This window comes from Sphaerodactylus townsendi, linkage group LG06 (assembly GCF_021028975.2).
Source record: "Sphaerodactylus townsendi isolate TG3544 linkage group LG06, MPM_Stown_v2.3, whole genome shotgun sequence".
Classification (NCBI taxonomy): Eukaryota; Metazoa; Chordata; class Lepidosauria; order Squamata; family Sphaerodactylidae; genus Sphaerodactylus; species Sphaerodactylus townsendi.
In genome coordinates, this window is record NC_059430.1 from 18353777 (window position 1) to 18377402 (window position 23626).

Genomic DNA, 23626 nt, shown 5'->3' on the forward strand with positions numbered 1-23626 from the left:
GCCCGGTGCAAAATCTGAGTTTTGCGCCACCCCTCCCCCTATGGACAGCCGCAGTGATGCTGGAATACACCTCCCACAGCATCACTTTCAATAGAGAGCCCAAATTCTTCTTTTAAATCCACCTTAAAGGGAGAATAAAATAAAATTGTAAGTTAAAAAAAATTGAAAGTGATGCTGTTTTGGGGTGGATTGTCCCCCACCCTGAAACAGCATCACTTTCAATGTTTAAACTGGGGACCTCAGATTCTCCCTTTAAATCCATGTCGAAGGGGGTGGATTTAAAAGGAGAATCTGGGGAAATATGGGGGTGCCTGCTGTCAGGGGTGCAATTGTTAAGCTAGCAGCACCAAACTTTCAGGGTATCTTTAGGAGACTCTCCTAATGATACCACCCAGGTTTGGTGAAGTTTGTCTAGGGGTTCCAAAGGGTCCAACCTTATAGACCCTCCAAAATGTAGCCCCATCTTCTTAATAGCCCCATTGCCAGGCTCACCAATGGGATGGGGCACCCCTTTGGGGAGTCCATACTTTGGATCCCCTGGACCAAACTTCACAAAAGCCCTGGAGTGGTATCAGTAAGAGACTTTCCATGATACCACTACCATTTGTTAAAGTTTAATTGTGGGGGTCCAAAGTTATAGACCCTCAAATGTGTAGCCCCATCTTCTAATAGCTCCCATTGGAAACAATGGGGGATGGGGCACCCCCTTTGGGAGTCCATAGCTTTGGATCCCCTGGACCAAACTTCACAAAACCTGGGTGGTATCAGTAAGAGACTATTCTGATGATGCCTCCCAGGTTTGGTGAAGTTTGGTTCAGGGGGTCCAAAGTTATGCATCCTCAAAGGTGTAGCCCCCATCTTCTATTGGCTCCCATTGGAAACAATGGGAGATGGGGACACCCACTTTATGAGTCCATAACTTTGGACACCCTGAACCAAACCTCAGTAGTATCATCAGGAGAGTCTCCCAACAAATCCCTGAAATTTTGGTGTTGCTAGCCTAAAAAATGCGCCCCCTGCAGGCCAAAAACAAAAAAAACACTAAAAATACAAAAAACCAAAAGGGGGCGGAGCTTCGAACATGCAATGGGGGGGGGTTTGAACCCGAGAAACCCCCCCTCACATATGTCCTTGATGGGGACCAAAGATTGACAGACGAGCAAGACACTGCTCCACACAAAATGGATGCCTCAGAGAATCTTGGGCAGGAAGATGGTTGGCAGATGAACGTTCATCCTGGCCCTAAGGTGTACCTAGCTGGACAATGGGGCAAGCTAATCTCCGCTGTGTCCCCATAAGGTGATTTAATCAGTGTTCCAAGCAGACCATTAATTATCCTATCTGCATCCACCCAGTAAACCACTCATCACACCTCTCCTATCTTATCATTGGAACCTTAAAAAAGCACACACTTCTTTGGCTTTCCTGCCAGCTTAATTCATACTGCCGTAAGATCCATTTCTGGTGATAAATATTGGTCCTTTGGCCATTCATAGTGTGTGTTTTCTGGACCTGATCGCTCCACTTCTGTGTGGGTTCTTTCCATAGTTCCTGGAGATGTGGGTCCTTTCGTTGGACATCCCTTTAAGTCTGATAACTATCATCCATCCCTGAATCCCTACCCAACTTCCACCCTTTTTTGATCTTAGCCCTTGTATGCTTTGTGTGCGTGTGTGTGCACACTGCCTACAATATATTCTTTGCTTTCGATAATTCTTATTATTAATGAAACACACTTTGTTAATTCTACAACTGACTGTTCATTTGAGAGTTTATACTGAGGATCACTCTGGCATACATAGATTGTCAATCTCTGTGACGCCTCTTGCTCTGTCTCCACAGCTAATTCCCCTAAAGACGGCTAATCTAGGATAACACCAGGGCCATCCAAACCCTAGAACAGTGATGGCGAACCTTTTTGAGACCGAGTGCCCAAATTGCAACCCAAACCCCACTTATTTATTGCCAAGTGCCAACCCGGCAATTTAACCTGAATGCTGAGGTTTTAGTTTAGAAAAAAACGGTTGGCTCCCTCTTCCTCCGCACCCACCGCTCAAGCAGGGGCCAGCCTGCTCTAGCCTCCAGCGAGTCCCACGCGCACCGCTCTGTGCCTCTCTAGCATCTCTGCCTCCTCTGCGCCCCCCCCACCCCGGAAGCAGCCACCTGGCGCACAAGCACCAGACCCGCCAGCCGAGTCCTCCCTGCTCACCGTGGTGCACGCATGTCATGCTCAGTGGCCCAGGCCAGCCTAGAGGTGTGTGTGTGTGTGGGGGGGGGGGTGATTTTCTGCCCCCCCATGATGAACTCTGTGTGTGATGCCCACAGAGAGGGCTCCGAGTGCCACCTCTGGCACCCGTGCCATAGGTTCGCCATCACTGCCCTAGAACCAGCCCTGAGTATAGGCTCCAGAGTTTGAAAACTAGGTTTCTTGTAACAGGCCAGACCACAGACCCATCATGAAACAGTAAACCCCTGAGTAGCCAACCAGGAAAAAATAACCACAAAGGACTGCTCAGTCTGGGACACCTTGATGTACGGCCACCAAAATGGCAGAAAGGGTTGTAGAAACTGGCTAGGCAGTAACGAGTGAAAAAGAACATAAAAAACATCTGGTTAAATGCCTGTGAGAAAGCACACGAGATAGTTGTCCCCTATGTACTGGCATTGGATTTATTGACATCAATAAATAAAAACGGAAAAGCACTAATTTGAGATATTGCCATCCAATCCTTAGATTTTATTTATTTTAAAACTGCCCCACCCCCGACAACTCGAAATTAAGAACAATAAATTAAGAAACAAAGAATACAATATCCAGTTGATTTTTGATTCAAACATCTACAGTGTAAAAGATGCTAAAACCTTTACGCGGTTTCTTTTCAAGGGGGAGGGGAGCCTTCATTTCCCATCCCCCAAAATGAACAGCCAAATGATGGTGATTATTTTTAAAAGGTCATACAATCTTTCTAAAAGCTGTATGCAGCTTTGGACAAGTCTCCAGCATGAAGCAATTTCCATAATTGTGGGGCAGTCCCTAGGGACGGCCTCTCTTTCAGCCCCAAATTGGTACAAGGATGGTGGCCTCTAGAGGACATTCTCACGCAATCTTTTAGGACTTTGCCAGCTGAGGGGAGGAAAGCAATTTCTTAGGTATGCTGGACCCAAACCTCTTCAAAGTTTAGGCAAGACCGTGATTTTTTCTTTTCTTTTAAATAATGTTTCTGTACAGGAGCAGAAACTGCTATCCTACATTAAAATAACTTCAGAAATATACATATAAATATATTACAATGACACCCAAAGGCACTGATTTGCATTGGGATTCAGCTCCTCATTCCCCATTATATTGGAAACAAGCGATTTGGGGAGGGAGGGAGGAGGAGTCTACACAACACAATAGCCCCCAAATCAATGCCTGCTTCATAAAGCCAAAAATGCCGATTGATCAAAGCTGACCTGGTCATGTGGATCCCAAATTCCACAGTAAAACAAATACTGATGAATTAAGTAAGGGGTGGGAGCCTATGGGGTGTCTACTGAAAAACCTGGAATATCAGTCAGCATTGGCCGCTGCTACACTTAAGAGTCCAAAGTTAAGTACCGTATATAATCATGTATAAGCTGACCTGTGTATAAACCGAGGCACCTAGTTTTGCTGCCCAAACCTGGGAAAACTTATTGACTAGCGCAGGGGTAGGGAACCTGCGGCTCTCCAATTGGCCATGCTGGTAGGGGCTGATGGGAATTGTAGTTCCTGAACATCTGGAGAGCCACAGGTTCCCTACCCCTGGACTAGCGTATAAACTGAGGGTGGGAAGCCGGGAGGCAAAGGGAGCTCCTTATTTGGGCAGTGACTCCCCCTGATGTCACTGCCCAAATAAGGAGCTCCCTCTGCCTGCCGGCTGGGTTTGACCAAGCCCAGCCAGCCAGGGAGCCTCGGGGTTCCCCCTTTACCCTCCGAGGAGGGCAGCAACAAGTGGCTTGTGGAGCCGCAGGGAGGTTGTCCTGGCCACGCCCCCAGCCCCGGCAGAGGCCCGAAGAGCCAGCTGGTAAGTGGTGACTCGTGTATAAGCCGAGGGGGCATTTTTCAGCCTTAAAACAGGGCTGAAAAACTCGGCTTATACGCGAGTATATACGGTACCAAGCCTAAATTTTATATTTTCACTGCAGAGTTAAACAATGCATTTAAATAGTTCCTGTTTACATCACTGGGGTTTAGGAATACTTAACTTTGGCTGGATCTAATCCAAGAGTCTAATTGTCGACAACGTCTGAGAAGCGTCATCGGTGGAGAATGATGGATGGAACTGGCTCTGATTTTTTTTTCTTTTTACTAGAAAGATACAGCTCTTTCAAAATAGCTGGTAGATACAGAAAGCATAAATATACAATAAGTTTAGACACAGATTGTACTAAATGCAACAATACAAATAAGCAAACGGAAAACACAAATGGTAACACAATAAAACTGTATTACATTTGTGCTTCGAATATTACAATACATTATATACATTGGTCCGAAATAAGCATCTCATGCCAAATGACACAAAAAGGGGGAAACGGAAAGAAACGAAACCCCAAGCAACAAGCCAAAAGGAAAAGAACCCCCAAAACTCCAGCAGTATGTACATTATCTTTTAATAAACATTCAACTGTGAACGGGTGCAATTTCCACGACATACATTTGCAGTCCGCCTCCTATTCCACATGACCCTCCTGTCTCTCTATATCTACGCTATTCAGTAGGTTCCGCCATTGTTTCGTATACATGTTGAGCAAAAAAAGAAAGAAAAAGTAGTGCTTCTATGTTCTTTGCGTCGTGGAACCGGATCAGCGAACTTGCGGCGCGTAACCTTCTTTCATTAAACCCTCCTCATAGTCCGTCTGGCAGAGAATCATGTTGTTCTTTAGGAAAAATTTGTCTCCCACACAAAATCTGAAAAGGGGAACAAAAAAAATGGTAATTTTAATTTATTTTTTAATGTTTTTTTATTGTATAGAATGTTTATATAACCGTTACATACAATATATTTATTCCAACTATACATTTCCCCTTTTTTCCCCTCCCTCCCCCTTCTTTTTCCCAATTGTTCAAGCAAGCAGCAGAAGGTTCATTCTCCGTGTTCTCTTCTCCCAGATTTCTTCGTTAAATCCGGCTTCTCTCATCCAGGTCTCAAACGTTGTCCGTATCTTCACAATGTCTCTTAATTTCTCTTGCCATAGCATATTTTTTGCCATCATCTCAAAATTTTCTAACTGTATTTGTTCCCATGCATATTCCAACCATTTTGAGATTGTCCATTTCTTATTATCTTTCCAGCCCAATGTTATCACTGCATGTGCGGCTCTGATCATAATTTTATACATTGGTCCCAGAGTTCTATTTACCCTTTTATCTTCTATTATTCCTACCATTAATAAATCATTATTTATATCAATGTTCACTTTAACTAATTGTTCTATATACTTCAAAAAAATTTCCCAAAACTTTTTTATCACTTTACATTCTATCCACATATGGATGTAGTACGCTCCCTGTTCACCACAATGCCAACATCTTGGGTTCAATCCCTGAATCATATAGGCTAGCTGTATTGGGGTTCTATACCATTTAAGTATTACCTATCTTTCCAGTTCCACATATTTTTCAATCTTTATCTTATTCACACTATCCATGATTCTTTCTATTTTTTTCATCATCAAATAGTTTTTCTTTCTCCCATTTCTGCTTCAACATTCTCAACATAAAATCCTTCTCTTGTTTAGCAAAGTCAGGGGTCTTCCTTTGACAGGACCGTGATGTCATGTTACTTCCTGTCTCAGGGTACCACCTGGGGATTAAAGGTGGGTCCTGAGTCTGGGAAGGAAGAGTGTGTAGAGAGCAGAGGGCCTATAACATCCAGATGTAAAGTTATGTTGTGCACTGCCCAGAGCCCTCCGGGGGTAGGGTGGTATACAAAAAGTAGATTGAAAGTGAATTATTCTGCACTTTGGGAGGGTTTTAATTAGGGTTTTTATTGCTGGACGCTGTATTATTATTATATCGACCACTGTGTTTTAGTTTAATGGGTTTTGAGCTGGTATACAAAACCCAATACCAAACAAACAAACAAACAAACATCCTCTAGATCCTCTGAAGATGCCAGCCACAGACGCAGGCGAAACGTCAGGAGAGAATGCTGCTAGAACACGGCCATACAGCCCGGAAACCACACAGCACCCAAACAAACAAACAAACAAACAAACAAACAAACAAACAAACAAACAAACAAACATACATACATGCAGAAGGGGCCACAGAGGTTTTTTTAACTTTGGCTTGACAAATATTGTTGAAACAATTAACTCAGGCTAGAAATGAGGAATGCCCTGAATCTGGATATGTAAAACTCAATATTTTACTGGGCCATCTCTGAGGCAATGCCGGATAACATTAGGCACCGCACCACCACACCCCTTAACGGAGCCCACCCAGATCCTCACCCTGTTGGGCTTCTTTCAGGGTCATGTGAACCATCCCCCTTACCTGCAGACTTAAACAAGTTGCACATTAAGTCTTGTATGTAAGTATAAAGGGTCTGTTTTGACAATGGTTACTTCAAAAAAGAGAGAGTCCTTTCTAAACATAGGTTGAAGGAAAAGAAAGAAAGGGGTCTCTCTCTGGTATGCAGAAAAGTTCCATTAATTAATGATTTTGCACAGTGCGTGGTGGGGGGTGATGGGGTGGATGTCATATTGTGCTTGTGGCGAAGGTTCTCTTTGGGAAAAAAAGGGCCATATTGGATGGAACTCCTCTCTGCATGCCAATAAAACCAATGAGAGTAACCCAAATGAACCACTTAGCATTGATGCGGATAGATGAAAACTAGTTCCCGTCAGCTAATTACCTGTTTTGCTCTGGAAAAGTATTGTTTAATTCGGTAATGGATTGCAACGTTCTTTTTCACCATATAACTTCCAAGCGCCGACATCTTGGACAAAATTAGGAGCCGAAATAAATGTGCGCGTTGTTTACGGTAGATTTAACAACAGGGGAATAGGCTGTATATGTATTTAATTGTAACAATTTAACCTTCAAATAGCAATGTCTGGTGTAGTTGACCCAGTAAAACGACACGTAATTACACACGTTGCCCCCCCCCCGACCTTTGATAGGCAGTCCCCCCACTCCCGTTTTTTTTTATCAGGCGGTTTCTAATGATGTTTGAAGCAGAAATCTGAGGGAATTGTCACAGAGTAAATTGTGTATTGAAAGGAGGCCTTTAATGTTTTGTGAAGTTGTGAGGTTTTAAATGGAGCAGCAGTCGGACTGATTTACATTTGTAAAGATGGGAATGCTAGACAAACGGCAAACCCATTTATTTTCCAACTGGGTAGCTTTGGAAATTTATCCTTATGCTCGCTAAATAGAGTGAGGGGAAAATGGCGCAATAAAAAAGTGGATTGAAAGGAATTAGCTTTGGTCCTGAAGGAAAATTGGGTTGTTCATTTGTGGAGCGCCGCCCCCCCTCCCCCCCCCCCGGTCTTTCCTTCAGCCAGGGATTAATGCCCACTGACAGTCTTTGACTGAAAATACAGACGACGGAATAGTCCTGAAACCCTCAAGTTATTTACGGTCAAATTAGCTTCATATAAACACAAGTTACCACTCTGAAGCAACCCCCCCCCCCCCAGTTTATATTTATATTTCATTATATTCCGCCTACATCTTAACTGAACAGAGCATATGGAAATGGATGGTGGCTGGGGAAAATCCCAGTTCTCTTTCAAGCTATTTTAGCATCTGAATATTTTTTTGCTTTCCGACTGCGAGAGAACATGAAGACTCAACAGCCTTTTGCTCAGTATTTGCATCATGCTTCCTCTAACAAATTTCTATATCACTAGTGGTGTGCAACTAAGCTAAAATACCAAAAAAACAAAACAAAAACAAAAACCCCAACCCCAAAACCTCCCCAGAACCCAGTATATTGATTTGGAGAAAAGAAGTCAGTTTTGGTTCTGTCTCCATCTCAATTCCTATGGGCTTTTTTTTGGCTGTCAAGTCACAGACGACTTATGGCGACCCTGTAGGGTTTTCAAAGCAAAAGACAATTTGGAAGCGGTTTGCAATTGCCTGCTTCTGCATCTCATCCCTGGTATCTCATCCCTGATGGACTACAATTCCCATAAGCCCCTGCCAGCATGGCCAATTGGCCATGCTGGCAGGAGCTAATGGGAATTGTAGTCCATGAACATCTGGAGAGCCACAGGTTGCAGACCCCTGAGCTATACCATGCTGCCTCTTATGATCTATATTGGTTGTTCACATTAAGATCTGGGGGTCACTTGGAGGCCACTGAGCGTACGGGGGGGGGGGGCAGTCCTTTTTAAAGACAGAAGATGAGCTCCTCTAATATTATTTGGCTAAGAAGAAAACAAAGACTTCAGCTTTCTAGGAGTGGGGCAGGGATTTTCTATCTCAGGGGAATGGGTCAGAACGGGCTCCCACCTCTTCTGAAACTACGGCCGAACTCCCACGGCCGAAAATTCAATCTAGACACAACCAAGTTTCTAAAGAAACGGCACCTTTTCATCCAGGTTCCAACATCCTCACTGCAGCATGTTTCTAGTGAAGACGGGGATGTGCCTGCTGTCAGAGGTGCAATTGTTAAGCTAGCAGCATCAAAATTTCAGAGTATCTTTAGAAGACCCTCCTGATGATACCACCCAGGTTTGGTGAAGTTTGGTTCATGGGGGCCAAAGTTACGGACCCTCAAATGTGTAGCCCCATCTCCTATTAGCTCCCATTGGAGTGTTTTTTCAAAAAGGTGCATTTACAAGCAGGTCCAGGAAAATCCCGTTTGGGGGGGGGGGGGGGGGCGCCAGAAATGGGACTGATCTGTGTTCCGTGAGGAGATCTCAAAGGAACCTGGATATTTCGGGTGACTATCCCAAGATTAATCGTCAGTGAGGAAATCACCCACTACTGCTGCATGAGACAACAGATGCTTCTCCCTAAACAGAAAAAGGTAGTAATGCGAATCCATTTGAAGATCATTTGCTGAATGAAATGATCGAAGAAAGAAAGGAGGTTCTTTGTTATGGCTTTCATGGGAACAGTGACCACATGCCTTCCTTAAGAGTATCATCTCTAAGCATCACCTTTCTACTTCCATGGAACTCTTCAACATATATACTTCTTACATCTTCATATCGGCTCCTTCCGCACATGCAGAATAATCCACTTTCAATCCACTTTGCAGCTGGATTACTGTGCGGAATAGTAAAATCCACTTGCAAACAATTGTGAAAGTGGATTAAAAGTGCATTATTCTACAAGTACGGAAGGGGCCAGCGGTGGGATTCAGCAGGTTCGCACCGCTTCGGCAGAACCGGTTGTTAGAATGGTGATTGCAAACAACCAGTTGTTAAATTATTTGAATCCCACCACCGGAACCGGTTGTTAAATTATATGAATCCCACCACTGGAAGGGGCCATTGTCCCTCCTCCGAGAAGCTCAGGGTGGCATATATGGTTCACCTTTTTCAACTTTTATCTTGAAAAGGTGATGCATTAAGTTAGGCTGGGTAGACTTCGCCTAAGGTCACCCTGGGAGCTTCGAAGCATAGATGAGTTTTCATTCCATATCCCTCAAGTCATATACCAACACTGGAAACTGTCATGCCAACCCACTGAGGAACCCCTGAACATCTGGTATGGAACCTCTGCATGGTGCAGAGGATTATAACATGTGTGCTGGAGACTCGCTCAGATGCACCATCCAAGCCTGCGGGACCTCACCTGCCTCAAATGAGACAAATTAATGAAGACGAGGTCTATCAACAACTCTCAGCCATCACAGCTAAACAGAAACTATGTCAGATTAAATATCCATTGTGGCAGGCAAGAGGAGCAGGGAGAGACACAACAGCAACGAAAAGCTTCTGAGTTCTTCCTTGGGACCTCTCAGTGGTCCACATTTTTACCAGCATTTTTGTGGTTTAAAAGACACGGAGATTTTCAAAAAAGCTGAACCCTCATGGGGCCTTTCCCCACTTTTCCCTCGGCTGCCGTCGCTGCACGCAATTCCCAGCGCGAGGCATCCCTGGCGCGCACCCAGGCGTCTCCACGACCCCGCGAAGTGCGGGGTCATCAAAAGGTGCCCTTTGTAAGAGCGCCAGGGATGCCTCGCGCTGAGGGGGCGCGACAGCGGCAGCGTCGGGGTGGCTGCGCTGTCACTGCCCCTCTCATGGGGAGTGCCGGGGGACCCCGCGCTACTCTCCTCAAGTAGCGCGGGGCTTAAGGTAAGTGGGGAAAGGCCCATAGAGGTATGGGGACTTTCCCCAGCTTTTTAAAAAATTTCTTGAACTTTTTCAGGTTTATTAAATCTGATTCTGAAAAATTCCAAGCCACCTCCAAAGTTACTGCAGGTCTTGGAGATGGTGGGCAGTGCAGGGATTAATGCTGAACTTCAGATGCAACAGCAGCAGGGAAGAGCCAAAGGGGGACTTTGGTGGCAGTGGGGCAGAGTTGATCTTCTTTTTGACTCGCCTAAACTGCTGGCGTTTTCTAGGAGGGAAAATCTTTGCTTGTATTTTTCGCTTCGGCTTTGAAGGACCCTTGGTGTGATTCAAACAGGGTCTTGCGTTCTTAAAGCGATTCATTTTCTAACTTAACCTGCATCTTTGACATGCTAAAAAGGGGCCAAAACAGGCCAGAGAAAATATCTCTGGTTTGCCTACATGCTATGTTTGATGTGCAAGGAATTATTCAGCATGCAAATTCCTTCAGTCATACCAGTCTTGATTTCCAGGCTAAAAAGACATTGCCCAGAAACGGGTTTACATATTCACCGGCTGGTTCAAAGACCTGATCTAGACATGCAGAAAAATGAGGTAGGAATGCAGTGGCAGAATAGACTGCACTACATTAGGCAGATGATGAAAGACTGTGGGAAATTCACATTTGGGAATCCCCCACCCGCAATTTGCTGCACATAGAAAACCAGCAGACTGCAGAACGAGGGGAGACGGAAGCTTTCTCCCTGTTCTATGTATGCACAGAGGCTTCTTCCCAAAGCAAAGGAACATTTAAAGTTGCAATCTACCCCTACTCTCTGAAGTGGTACATTCCATTCTACGATGCCAACATTTTGGTATGTTATTTGAATGAAGCCATTCCACGAAGACAGAAGCAGATTAAAATACAGTTATATGCAATGATGCTTTCTAAACATTCAAGACATACAAAATAACTACCGACTTGTGTGTGTGTTAAGTGCTTTCAAGTTGCTTCCGACGAATTTCGACCCTATGAATCGATGTCCTCCAAAATGCTCTCTGGTGAACAGCCTTGCTCAAGTCTTCCAAATGTAGGGCCGTAGTTTCCTTTATAGAGTCATCAACCATATACATTTGGGATCCTCAATACGGTGCTTGTGGGCACCTGCCAATCATTTTTAGAAAGTGGGCACCCCCACCTCGGGCATGCGGAAGAGTTTCACTAATTAATGATTTTTCATCGGGGAGGGGAGAATGTCATATTCTGTGGCTAATGTTCTCTCTGGGGACAAAAACACATATTGGATGGAGCACCTCTCAGATTCCAATTAAACCAATGAGAGTAACCCAAATGAACCGCTTAGCATTGATGCGGATAGATGAAAACTAGTTCCCGTCAGCTAATTACCCATTTTGCTCGAGAAAGTATTGTTTAATTCAGTAATGGATTACAATGTTCTTTTTTGCCATCTAACTTCCAAGCAATGTCATCTTGGTTGCAATTAGGAGCCGAAATACATGTGCGTGTTGTTTACGGTAGATTTAACAACAGGGTACGTAGGGGAATAGGCTGTATATGTATTTAATTGCAACAATTTAACCTCCAAATAGCAATGTCTGGTGTAGCTGACCCAGTTTAACTACATATAGTTACACACGTTGACCCCCTGACTTAGACAGGCATTCCCCCCTATTTCCCTTTTTAATCAGTCAGTTTGTAATGATGTTTGAAGAAGAAATCTGAGGGAATTGTCACAAATTGTCAACTGAAAAGAAGACTAAAGTTTTGTGAAGTTGTTTCAAATGGAACCGCAGTTGGAGTGATTTACATTTGTAAGGATGGGAATGCTATCTCCCTTCTTCATATCTTACTTATCACCTATCTGTAGCATGCAGAAAGGAAAGATCTCAGAACCACCATCATTCAAGGCGGAAGACTAAGTCAGTGAAGAAGAGGAGGAGTTTGGATTGATATCCCACCTTTCTCTCCTGTAAGGAGACTCAAGGTGGCCTAACAAACTCCTTTCCCTTCCTGTTCCCACAACAGACACCTTGTGAGGTAGGTGGGGCTGAGAGAGCGCCGAAGAACCCTGACTAGCCCAAGGTCACACAGCAGGAATGTAGGAGTGCGGAAACACATCTGGTTCACCAGACAGGCCTCAGCCACTCATGTGGAGGAGTGGGAAATCAAACCCAGTTTTCCAGATTAGAATCCACCTGCTCTTAACCACTACACCACAGAAGATATCTCCAAACCCCAGGATGTTCAACTATGGTATGTTCAAGCCAAAACAGATATGCCTGTTGAATGTCTTCAGCTGACTAGATTTGCAAAACTACCTACCGTGTTTCCCCGAATATAAGACAGTGTCTTATATTAATTTTTGCTCCCAAAGATGTGCTATGTCTTATTTTCAGATGTGCTATGTCTTATTTTTCTGTGCTCTATTTGTCAGGCATGCTTCCAAACAAAAACTTTGCTACGTCTTACTTTTGGGGGATGCCTTATATTTTGCACTTCAGCAAAACCTCTACTACGTCTTATTTTCCGGGAATGTCTTATATTCAGGGAAACAGGGTAGTACAATAGGCCTTTCTTTCTGTTCCTTTTTTATTTACCATAAATAATCAAAATAGGAAAAAAAGAAGTCAAAACAGCTATAATAGTTAACAACGAAGACTAAGAGAAAAAAATGTTCATATAATATATGCAATGATCTAATAGACAATTAATACAGGTATCTTATTGAAAGTAGAATGTTGACTGTATTGAATGTTTTTGGGGAAAGTCAGCGTCCTGTTCTTTGCAGAATAAAAAGTGATTTCCATGTCACACTTTTTACAAAGCACGAACAAGTTGACACTTCTGTATTTTAAAAAAGGCCAGCTGGGAAACATCAAGATCATATTATTTCTGGAATAAGGCACGGGAGTCTGCTTTCTTGTATAATATTGCTCGTAACAAAACAAGTGTGTGTGTGTGTGTCTGTGGTGGGAAAGGAATGGAATCTGACTCAAAATTTGCCAAACAGGCACAGTGCAAATACAACCTGTTCATACAATGAATATCTGGAAATCAGTTCCTCAAAGACCTAAGCCGGTTGACAAAGATTTTGGAGCTCACATTTTTAATTTGATTGAATAATCTGAATTTAATTGCAGTACCACATGTTTGGACTTAAAAGCCTGGGCAGGTTTTGATTTGGAATCAGCAACAGCATACACTATCCAGTAGCAAACTGTCATACTGCATTAGAAACCTAAGATCAGAAGAAAGGAAGCTGTAGTAAAGTATTTGACACTCCTATGTTGCAGACACTCCTATGTTGCAGACTAGCTTCTCTTCGCTTCTGAAAAGCAAGGGAGACATCACTTGATCTTAACTTATTGGAAAACATTCAGAATCTTTTTTTATACTATTTTTAAAAGCTCATTATGAATATTCAATCTGGGTGCACTGTTTTGGAACTTTTCCATTGCATTTCCTGTCATGAAACATCTACCACGATTTAGGAAACTCTCTGGCTGCATTTCTACTTTTGCTCTCCTTCTATACACTAAAGGAAGATCAGATGTTACATAATTCTTCTCTCCTCCATTTTATCCGCACAGAGGCCCCTCCCGCACACGCAAAATAATGCATTTTCAAACCACTTTCACAACTGTTTGCAAGTGGTTTTTGCTATTCCGCACAGCTTCAAACAGCACTGAAAGCAGTTTGAAAGTGCATTATTCTGCATGTGCGGAATGAGCCTATAACTCTGTGAGGTAGGTTAGACTGAGATGTGTGACTGGCCCAATTCCACCCAGCAAGTTTCCATGGCAGCCCTAAATGGTTTGGGACAGTTGTGCTTGCGGAATCGCCTCTCCCAATGCAACCCCCGGAGGGCTCTACATTCTGGTGGATTCTAATCTGGAGAACCGGGTTTGATTCCCCGCTCTGCCACTTGAGATGTGGAGGCTTATTTGGGGAACCAGATTAGTGTGTGCACTCCAACACATGCCAGCTGGGTGACCTTGGGCTAGTCACAGTTCTTCAGAGCTCTCTCAGCCCCACCCACCTCACAGGGTGCTTATTGTTGGCAGGGGGGAGGGAAAGGTGATTGTAAGCCCCTTTGAGTCTCCTTACAGGAGAGAAAGGGGGGATACAAATCTAACTCTTCTTCTGCTGGAAACAACTTGCTGGTGGTCCCTGGTCCCGGAAGTTTCTGGCTGCCCTCAACCAGAGCCACAGCTGTTTTGGCTCTGGCACCAGCTTGGGGGGTCTCTAGCAACAAACAACTGGGCCTATGGGATCTGGCCCAATTCCACAGGGTCTGTAAGAGAGGGAGGGGTGGCATGCAAGGGAAGAGAGGGAGGGAGAGGAAAGGGATGGAGTGGGAGGCATGCAAGGGAAGAGAAGTGAGAGAGGGGAGAGAGTGAGGGGAGGCATGCAAGGGAGGGGAGGCAGGGGCCCCAGCATCTTGATATGACCTGCCAGGCCCACAGTTGAGGCAGAAATGCTGGTCTCTCTACCCCTATTTTTATTTATCTTACTTTTATTTCCTTAGTTGTTTGGCTTCTCATCTCTTGGTTCTACTGTCTTCGTTATGTCCCTCCCCCTTTGATTGTCATTCTTGATGGGAATGAATTAGTTGAAACGACAACAGTATTTTGATGGATGGGTTTTTTATTGTATGGTGTATTTCAATTGATTGCTTGTTTTTTTGCTGTTCGCCACCCTCAGCCTGACCCCAAGTTGGGAAAGGACGGGATATAAACCTAATAAAAGAAATAAAAATAAAGAAGTGGGGGTTTGGAAAAAAAAAACCTGTTTGAAAACACTTTTTTTAGTAGGAGGAAATATGTCGAAGCGAGTCTTCCTATGACTGAAATATCTGAATGGCTTTTCCACGGTTCCTTCTCCTGCGGTAACTAAAAGCAATATCAATGTACGAATACTTTTTAAAAATTTAAACTGTACTTCCTTCCCTCCAATTACAGATGCTGATCTGCCAAAATTATTTTGCTTTTAAAACATTCCTAGACTACCCTTTAACTGAAGTTCCCAAGGCAGCTCATGCCAAGACAAACAGTACAAACAGATATGCCTTGGGACGGTTTGTGGCTTTCAAAAACCACCCTGAAATTCAGCAAACCCATCTGTTTATTTCTGACAAATCGCTGTTAATAAGTCTGCTGATTTCAAAACTTCTGGATCTCAGGAAAATTGAGGACTGAAATATCCTATATCACTGCAAATCCTGAGCAGAACTTTCTTCACGGGAGCAAAGCATTATATTGAAAAGGCAGCTATTTGGCCCCTTCCGCACATGCAAGATAATGCACTTTCAATCCACTTTCAATGCACTTTGCATCTAGATTTTACTGTGCAAAATAGCAAAATCCACTTGCAAACAATTGTGAAAGTGCATTGAAAGTGCATTGTTCTTTATGTGCGAAAAGGACCTTTGTCACCAAAGATGGCACCCACATTTGTGTATCTCCTCCTTCCTCTCTCCAGTGTCCACTACAACTTGCCTAATCCATTCAACATCACTGGCTATCACTGATAACAGCAGGTTGTGACATCGCAACACGAGCCAAAGTGTGCTACACTGAAGTGGCGTGTTTACCGTCAGTGGTAACACCCAGTTTTGCCTTGACAAAGCAATCTCTACTGGTTATGTGGTTGTTACCCGTGCTTCGATATACTGAACCATGATTTTGTCCACATTCCGGGTCTGTGCGTAGGAGTGTATGTAGAAGAAAATCTTCACCCATCAGACCACGTTTTGCTGCCATCTCCTGTTCTGCGGTTGGGGGCGGGCGGGCGAGGGAACCAAAACAAAATCATCTGCTTTGCTTGACTGATAAAGATTAGCTGACTTCTTGCATTAAAGAAGTTTGTCTTGTATGGAATGAAGTGACAAGACAATAACTAAGTGCTAATTGTGCATAACCGGCGCTTAAAGATATGCAGCCCCATTACGGCACGCAACAAATGAAGCGAGCAACAAGAACGTATTACGGCACTTTTAATGATGACACCAGAACAACGGTTTGGCGCAAAAGGGATGGGAAAGGCTTTCGAGTTTCAATTCGGGAGCCTGTAATTATTTCTTACTTGAATGGATTCTACTGGTAGGGAAATAAGACTGACCTTATTTTGCATGCAGCCTCTTTAGTTCTGCACCAAAACAAGGCTGATGTATAGGAACTGTAAATGGCCCTGTAACTTCTAATTGCTTTGCATTATTACATAGCTTAAACAGTGGTTATTACTTGTCTGATATTTTAATTTTCTGCGCAACGCGATGAAAAAGGTCAATTTGGCTTTGTTTTAGAATGTAATTGTAGAGAGCTATAATTATGACAGCTGCGCAAATCACATCGCGTGAGGGATACTCTCAACTGTAAAAAAAAAAAAGGAAAGCAAAAAAGTTACTGTGATGCTATCAAGGAAGGCAAAGACTGCTTCTCCCAACCTATTCGCAAGACCTTCTAAATCAGGGGTTTCGAACTCATTGGTTACGAGCGCCAGTTTTGACACGCGATTTGGTCGGGCTGGGCCACGCCTGGGCAGGGAGTGGGCGCCTTGGCTGGAAAGTCCCCAGAAGGTTCTCCAGGCCAGATTAGCACTGGGGACACAGGGTAGCTACCTTGGCTACCAAGCCCCCAGCGAGCTTGCCAGATGGGATCAGGAGCAAGGGGAGGGGTAGTGTTGTCTCAACTGGTTTGCAGGCCTGATAAGCCCTCTCAAGGGGCTGGATCCAGCCCACGGGCCACATGTTTGACATCCCTGCTCTAAAGGACCTTTACAGCCCTGGCCCCTGCCTGGTGGAACACTCTTCCTCCAGCTGTCCGGGCCCTGCGGGATCTTGGCGATTTCTGCAGGGTTTGAAAGACGGAGTTGTTCTGCCGGGATTTTGGAGTGTCCAGCTGCTGAAAGTGCCCCCCTTCCTCTTCCATTTTTATGGAATTAGGGTCCATTACCATCTGTTGGACCCACCCTTTCTTTTCTCCTCTCGGGAGGGTTTAAGAGGGATTTTGCGGGCATTGTTATGTTATGTATTAATTGCTGCATTTTAATTTATATTATCTAGAGATTAACTTATATTTGATTTTATGTTTATCTGTATTTGAATTTTATGTTGTTCACTGCCCAGAGCCCTTCGGGGGTGGGGCGGTATATAAATTTGAAAAATAAATAATAAATAAATAAATTTTAAAAAATGTCATGGATGCCAAGGAAACACTGTAGAAAGTTGCATCCTATCCACCTGGCATCAGACAAAAGGTGTTGGGGATGACACCTGGGCCACAGAGTATTATTTCCGTTTGAGTGGGGGCTCCAGCACTGATTTTCCATGTAGCCACACCTGTCATGTGTCCATGGGCCTTTTCTTTGTTTAATCTATTTCTGCGCGCTTAGACATGTAGATAACTTGGCTGACCCTGCTTGATACTCCGGATGGGAGGAGGGAGTAGTGGAGGCCACGGGCGCAGCCCAGCAGGAGACTATCGCTGTCCTGGCCTTGGAATACTTGTCTTCAAAAAACTAAGTTTTTCACACCTTGTTTTCTCCCATTCTCTAGGAAGTTGGGAGGGGGAAGTTCAGGGGAGACAAAGGGGAATAAATATGACTGTAAAAGGCAGGATCGCCAGAACTGGCTTTCTGAAGCTGAGTCCTTGTTGCCAACCCAATAAAGACTACTGATTCATTAAGAACATAAGAACAAGCCAGCTGGATCAGGCCAAAAGTCCATCTAGTCCAGCTCTCTGCTACTCACAGTGGCCCACCAGGTGCCTTTGGGAGCTCACATGCAGGAGGTGAAAGCAATGGCCTTCTGCTGCTGAGCACCTGGTCTGCTAGGGCATTTGCAATCTGAGATCAAGGAGGATCAAGATTGGTAGCCATAGATCGACTTCTCCATAAATCTGTCCAAGCCCCTTTTAAAGCTATCCAGGTTAGTGGCCATCACCACCTCCTGTGGCAGCATATTCTAAACACCAATCACACGTTGCGTGAAGCAGTGTTTCCTTTTATTAGTCCTAACTCTTCCCCCCAGCATTTTCAATGAATGCCCCCTGGTTCTAGCCATTACCCAGGGTCCGCTTATTGATTGTTAGTCCAAGACCTGACACATCTCTGTACAGTGACAGCTGATGGATCAAATGGCCAGTCAACTACTGTCAGTTTTTAAACTGGAAGAATTTTGTTTAAACAATATTAAAAAAGAAAATATTTTAATCACCTGCAGGCTTGATGCTTGTGCTGTTTACATGGTACGTGAAGTTGCCTTATATTTAATCAGATCATGGTCTATCAACCAGTGCTGTCACTGTCTCAGCCTGCCAGTGGCTTTCTAGGGTTTTCCACTACTGCCTGATCCTTTTGACTGGAGATGCTGGGAACTTCTGTGACTCTGCCGCTGACCCACAGCCTCTCCCTGAAAGGGAGCTCATGAGAGGCCATGTACTTATGTATGTGAAGTGCTGTCAAGTCACAGCTGACTTATGGCAACCCAGTAGGGTTTTCAAGGCAAGATACGAATAGAAGAGGTTTGATATTGTCTTCTTCTGGATATTGGACTACCGCTACCTTGGTGGTCTCCCATCCTAGTACTAGCCAGGACTAATCCTGCTCAGCTTCTGAGATTTGACATTATCAGGCTAATCTGGGCCATCCAAGTCAGGGCATTCACAGCCAGCGTGGGATAGTGGTTAAGAGCAGGTGGATTCTAATCTGGAGAACCGGGTTTGATTTCCCCACTCCTCCACCTGAGTGGCAGAGGCTTATCTGGTGAACCAGATGTGTTTCCGCACTCCTACATTCCTGCTGGGTGACCCTGGGCTAGTCGTAGTTCTCCAGAACTCTCTCAGCCCCACCTGCCTCACAAGGTGTCTGTTGTGGGGAGAGGAAGGGAAAGGAGCTTGTAGGCCACCTTGAGTCTCCTTACAGGAGAGAAAGATGGGGTATAAATCCAAACTCTTGTTCTTTTCCATGTACTCAGAAACAAAAATAAATTAAATGCCAATCTGAAACAATAACATTGACATGGGACAAGACTGTAATGGATTCACAATGCAAGGACATTGGCACAGACACCCTTAGACCTTCACCCTGATTTGGAGATTCTGACAATCAGAGCACCTGACTCATTCTTTGTTGGGCTCATAGGGGAAGGGGGCTACAGCTTGCTGTCGAAGACCTTGCTTGCATGCAGAAGATCCCAAGTTCGATCCCACTTCTAACTGAGCCCCATTTCGTACATGCATAATAATGCACTTTCAAGCCACTGCTCAAAGGGGGTACTCTGTGCTCTGCCAAGGAAACAGTACGCTACCTCCTAGGCGATCAGTACCTGCAAACAACAGTGGGAGGTAGCTAGGTTCCTCTCAATAGCCATGAGGATATGTGAGGTTAAATGCAATACTCTGTAAGTTCTCATTTTCAATGCCAATAAAGGTTGTAATGATGATATGGTAACTTGTATGTGCAGCGGCTTCACTCTGATAGTTCCAGAGCTAAGGGAGAAGCTGCCCTTTTCTTTGACCTTGCTAACAAATGATGCCACTGCCAAACAAGAAACGTTTCTACCTACATTATGCCATTCTCGGCTTTCCAGCGTATTTGACTAAGATACAAAGAATGGTGATCAGCAGTCAATGTTTGCCTAGACAACTGACCAGAAAGCTATTCCTTGGTGGAATTCACTCTCACTACCTTTTAGCATCTAAAACATCCACCCCCATCCCTTGAGATGTCCCATTCTATTATGGGATTTCCTGGCCCTCATTATTAGCTGTTCGGGAAAAAAACACAGTTATCACAATGTGGCAATTTGTAACCAATATTTACACACATTACAGACGATACTGGTTTTAACCAATCATAACAAATAAAATAAGGAAGATGTCTCATGTGTGCTAGTGTATAATTTTGACCTGTCCATTGGGCTCTTGGGAGAAAAATATCAACCCTTCTGGGACCTCATGGAGTACAGGTGAGGTGAATCTGGTTAAATTAAATTCATTGATCCTTTGTTTTGCAAATCATGCCAAATATTATTCTCCATGGCTGGCCCCAAACTATGGAACAGCCTCCCTATGGAAACTGGTCAGGTGCCAACACTTTACGGGTTTCAGCAACGAACGAAGAAGTTCCTATTCACCTGGGACTTAGGTCCCCTTGATGCCCTTTCTGGAGGCTGCCAGTCTGGGGTGGTGAAAGGTATATAGGCAGATCTATGGGTTTTAGGATTGTCTTATATGATTTGATTGTTTTTAATTTTGTAAGCTGTTCTGAGATTTCTGTATAAGGCAGGGTATAAATTCCTTAAATACTTAAATAAGTGCCAACATCATAAACTCTGCCCAGAAGACTATAGGAAGGCGCTGTGGCTGCAGCCCTCCTGTTCCCCACCTGTGGCATACTTGGCTTCAGAACATGGGAGGAGACCAAGAAACCCTCTTACCTCTGATTACAAAGTTGACATGCAAAGCAGTCCAGGTGGTAAACATTTTCCTTGGCTCTCATCACCATTTCAAAAGCAGGGATGAGTTTGCTGCAGGCAGCGCAGTTTCCTGTCACGCCAAATAACCTGGAGAAATATAAAGTGGGCGGGGAGGTGGGTTGAGAAGTCCAGAAGAAGCTAAGTTTAACAACAACAACAAAATTTAGAACTTAACAATTCTACTACCTACATTTGTATCTACCCGCACTTTCCAACCCTGTAACGAAATGCCCTTTTGCAAATTCACCTTGTGAGGCAAAAAGACTAGGATTAACACTTTCGCACCCACAACAAGGAAGTTCCCTTCCCTGCACACCATCACCCATGCTTGAGCAACAGAGGAGAGCGAGGGGGAAACAGCGTAGGTGTTCACCCGGTGGTGATCTGGGTAATAATCCAGAAGTAATGTCACAGCTTTAGAGATTCCTAGAGTGTCCACCTGGGAACTGGAAAAGAGAGAGACACATACTGTAACAATATTTCCTGGGGATTTCTCGGAAAGGATGTCACAGCATTCACAATACTTCTCCCCACTCCCTGGGATTGCCGGGCGCAGAATTAGTAACTGTTAAGGTTGCCAGTTCCAGATTGAGAAATATCTGGAGATTCTGTGGGAGGAGCCTAGTCTGAGTTGGGGAGGGAGTGGACGTCAGCAGGGTATAATGCCATAGAGTCCGGCTTCAGGTGGGGGCGGGGGAGCTAGTGTCCATATAACACCGAGTGGAGGGTCCAGAGATAAACTGGAGCGAATTTCTTTGGCCGTGCAGGTTCGAGGGTAGAGTTGTTGAGGATGGAGAGATAGTTCCCAAATTGGCCGTCACTGGAAAATTATCAGAAGCAGCATTCGAAGGGGATTTAACCAGATGTTGGGATCCATTTTCTCCAGGTAAACTGATCTCTGACCCCTGCAGTTCATTTGCAATTCTGGGATATCTCCAGACACAACCTGGAGGTTGGCAACCGTAAGGAAAAGTGAGCCCTATTCGAACAGTGCTTTTGGATAAACCTTGTAGAGTCAGAAAATTTCCTATTAAGCTGCAGAATTTGGTCCTCCCCTTCAAAATAATTCACCGTTGACACCTCCCCTTCCTTTTCCTACAAATATACACAACTCGTTTTCTGTGCATAAAAATATTTAGCCCTTGACAGGGCTGTGGGTGCGGTGGCAAACTTGCAACACAACAAAAACACAGAACTGCAACCACAGTGGCAAAATATTACGCAGCCGTGTGGATTTGAGGGCTAGTCTCTTTTGAAAGAGCACTGAGAAAACGGCTTTGCACATCTCACAGCAAATACGAGAGCCATAAAACCTTGCCCTTGATGCTATTTGTTTATAATGCACTTACTTTAGCACAAGAGAAAATGATACTACTGGGGGTGGGGAGACGCTACTCTTCCAGTCATTTCTGACACCTAGTGCTAAAAGCTTTACCATTATTAAAGAACATTTTATGAAGAAGTCATTTAAAGCGTCAGAAAGCATTAGAGGTTCAGGCACCTTACAACCCTACACCATGCTTATAGCTATGATTATGTTATTCAAGTAGCCCATTAAAGTAAATGAGGCAGTCAACTATATATAGCCACATTAGGAAGGCAGGTATATTATACTGCAGGAACAATTTTAAATCTCTTCTAGAATGTTTTAACTTTTTAACTTCAAAGTTTCTCGTTAAAACACACACACGTGCACACACACACAACGTGCCACATACTGTTTGTTCAAGACTGTTGTTATTTTCACGAAGGTAGGTTGCAAACAGCAAATTCACAGTAATAACCGTGTACAGACCCAGATGAGATTTTCATTTTAAATATCGAAGGGATTATAACTTTTTTTTTTTGGGGGGGGGGGGGGGTTCGCCACCCATCTTTGAAATTAGCTTTAATGCAAAGCTACTTGATATATGCAAATAAGAGGGGCTGTTTTAAAAAAGCATTCCTCTTTCTCTGCATAGAGCCGTTAATGCCATTTTTAAGGATGATACAAAATAGATGAAAATGCCACATCTGCCACTTTCTTTCTTGCTCTTCAACATCAGGCTGACAGCAGAAAAATATAATGGCTCTCAAGGGAAACACCAAATTAAAAGCAGTTCTGAGCTAATGAATTCAAAGGTGCTACTGTAGAAAATTCAGTTTGGCAACACACACAAAAATAAGAAAAAACGAATGCAACCCCCTTTCTGTTTCAGAGAAAGGCACTGGCTATGCCTTCTGAGCCCAGGTACCTTTTACCTCTCGCCCCCCTCAATGCGCACATTTTGCAAAGTACATGTGGCATGTTTATTTTTCAAGTTCTGAAGCATTCTCTACCGACTGTCTGATGAGCTGGTTCGTCCTGATTTTGAAAAAAAAAATATGTTCCAAGATAAAAACAACAGCAAAGAAGCCTTAATCATCAGCATTGTGGTGTTCGTGAACTCCTGTTAGATTTATTATTCAAGCTGGTGTCAACTTTGTTTTGCTAATTGTGAAGACCGATGATTAAAATTATATGTGCACGCACGTGCACACGCACGTGCACACGCACGCACGCAGGGTTGTCTCTTCAGCGGCTTTTCTTTCTGTAAGCATTCTGGAGGTTCTCAGAAATACCGTTTTGTTGGGCGTTCCCAAAACAGTTTTGAGTCACCTGAAGAAGCTGCTTGTAAGAACCTTCATGGCAGCAGTGAAAGTTCAATTTGTGCCCTGCGCTGCGGCCCCAACCCAATACGGCCATCAAGGCACAGAAATTGAAAAATTTTGACATCCAAGCCACGCTGCTCAATATAAATGCTGCTGTGCGAAAAAAGGCCCTAGTACTCAACTTCTACTTGGAATCAGATCAAATGCCACTCTCCGAAAGTTCACCAGACGCA

The 23626-nt window shown here is 44.0% G+C and overlaps 1 protein-coding gene across 8 annotated transcripts in view; it reads right to left on the reverse strand.

The window, feature by feature from the left end:
- Window positions 1-4455: 4455 nt before the first annotated feature.
- LMO3 (LIM domain only 3) overlaps window positions 4456-23626 on the reverse strand; it is a 107968-nt gene continuing 88797 nt past the window's right edge. For all 8 annotated transcript variants that reach the window (XM_048500730.1, XM_048500733.1, XM_048500734.1 and 5 more), the window contains 2 exons: window positions 20724-20849; window positions 4456-4936 (listed from right to left, as the gene is read on the reverse strand). In XM_048500730.1, the coding sequence (XP_048356687.1) occupies window positions 4831-4936; window positions 20724-20849 (232 nt within the window). In that variant the 3' untranslated portion in view covers window positions 4456-4830. The remainder of the gene's footprint in view (window positions 4937-20723; window positions 20850-23626) is intronic.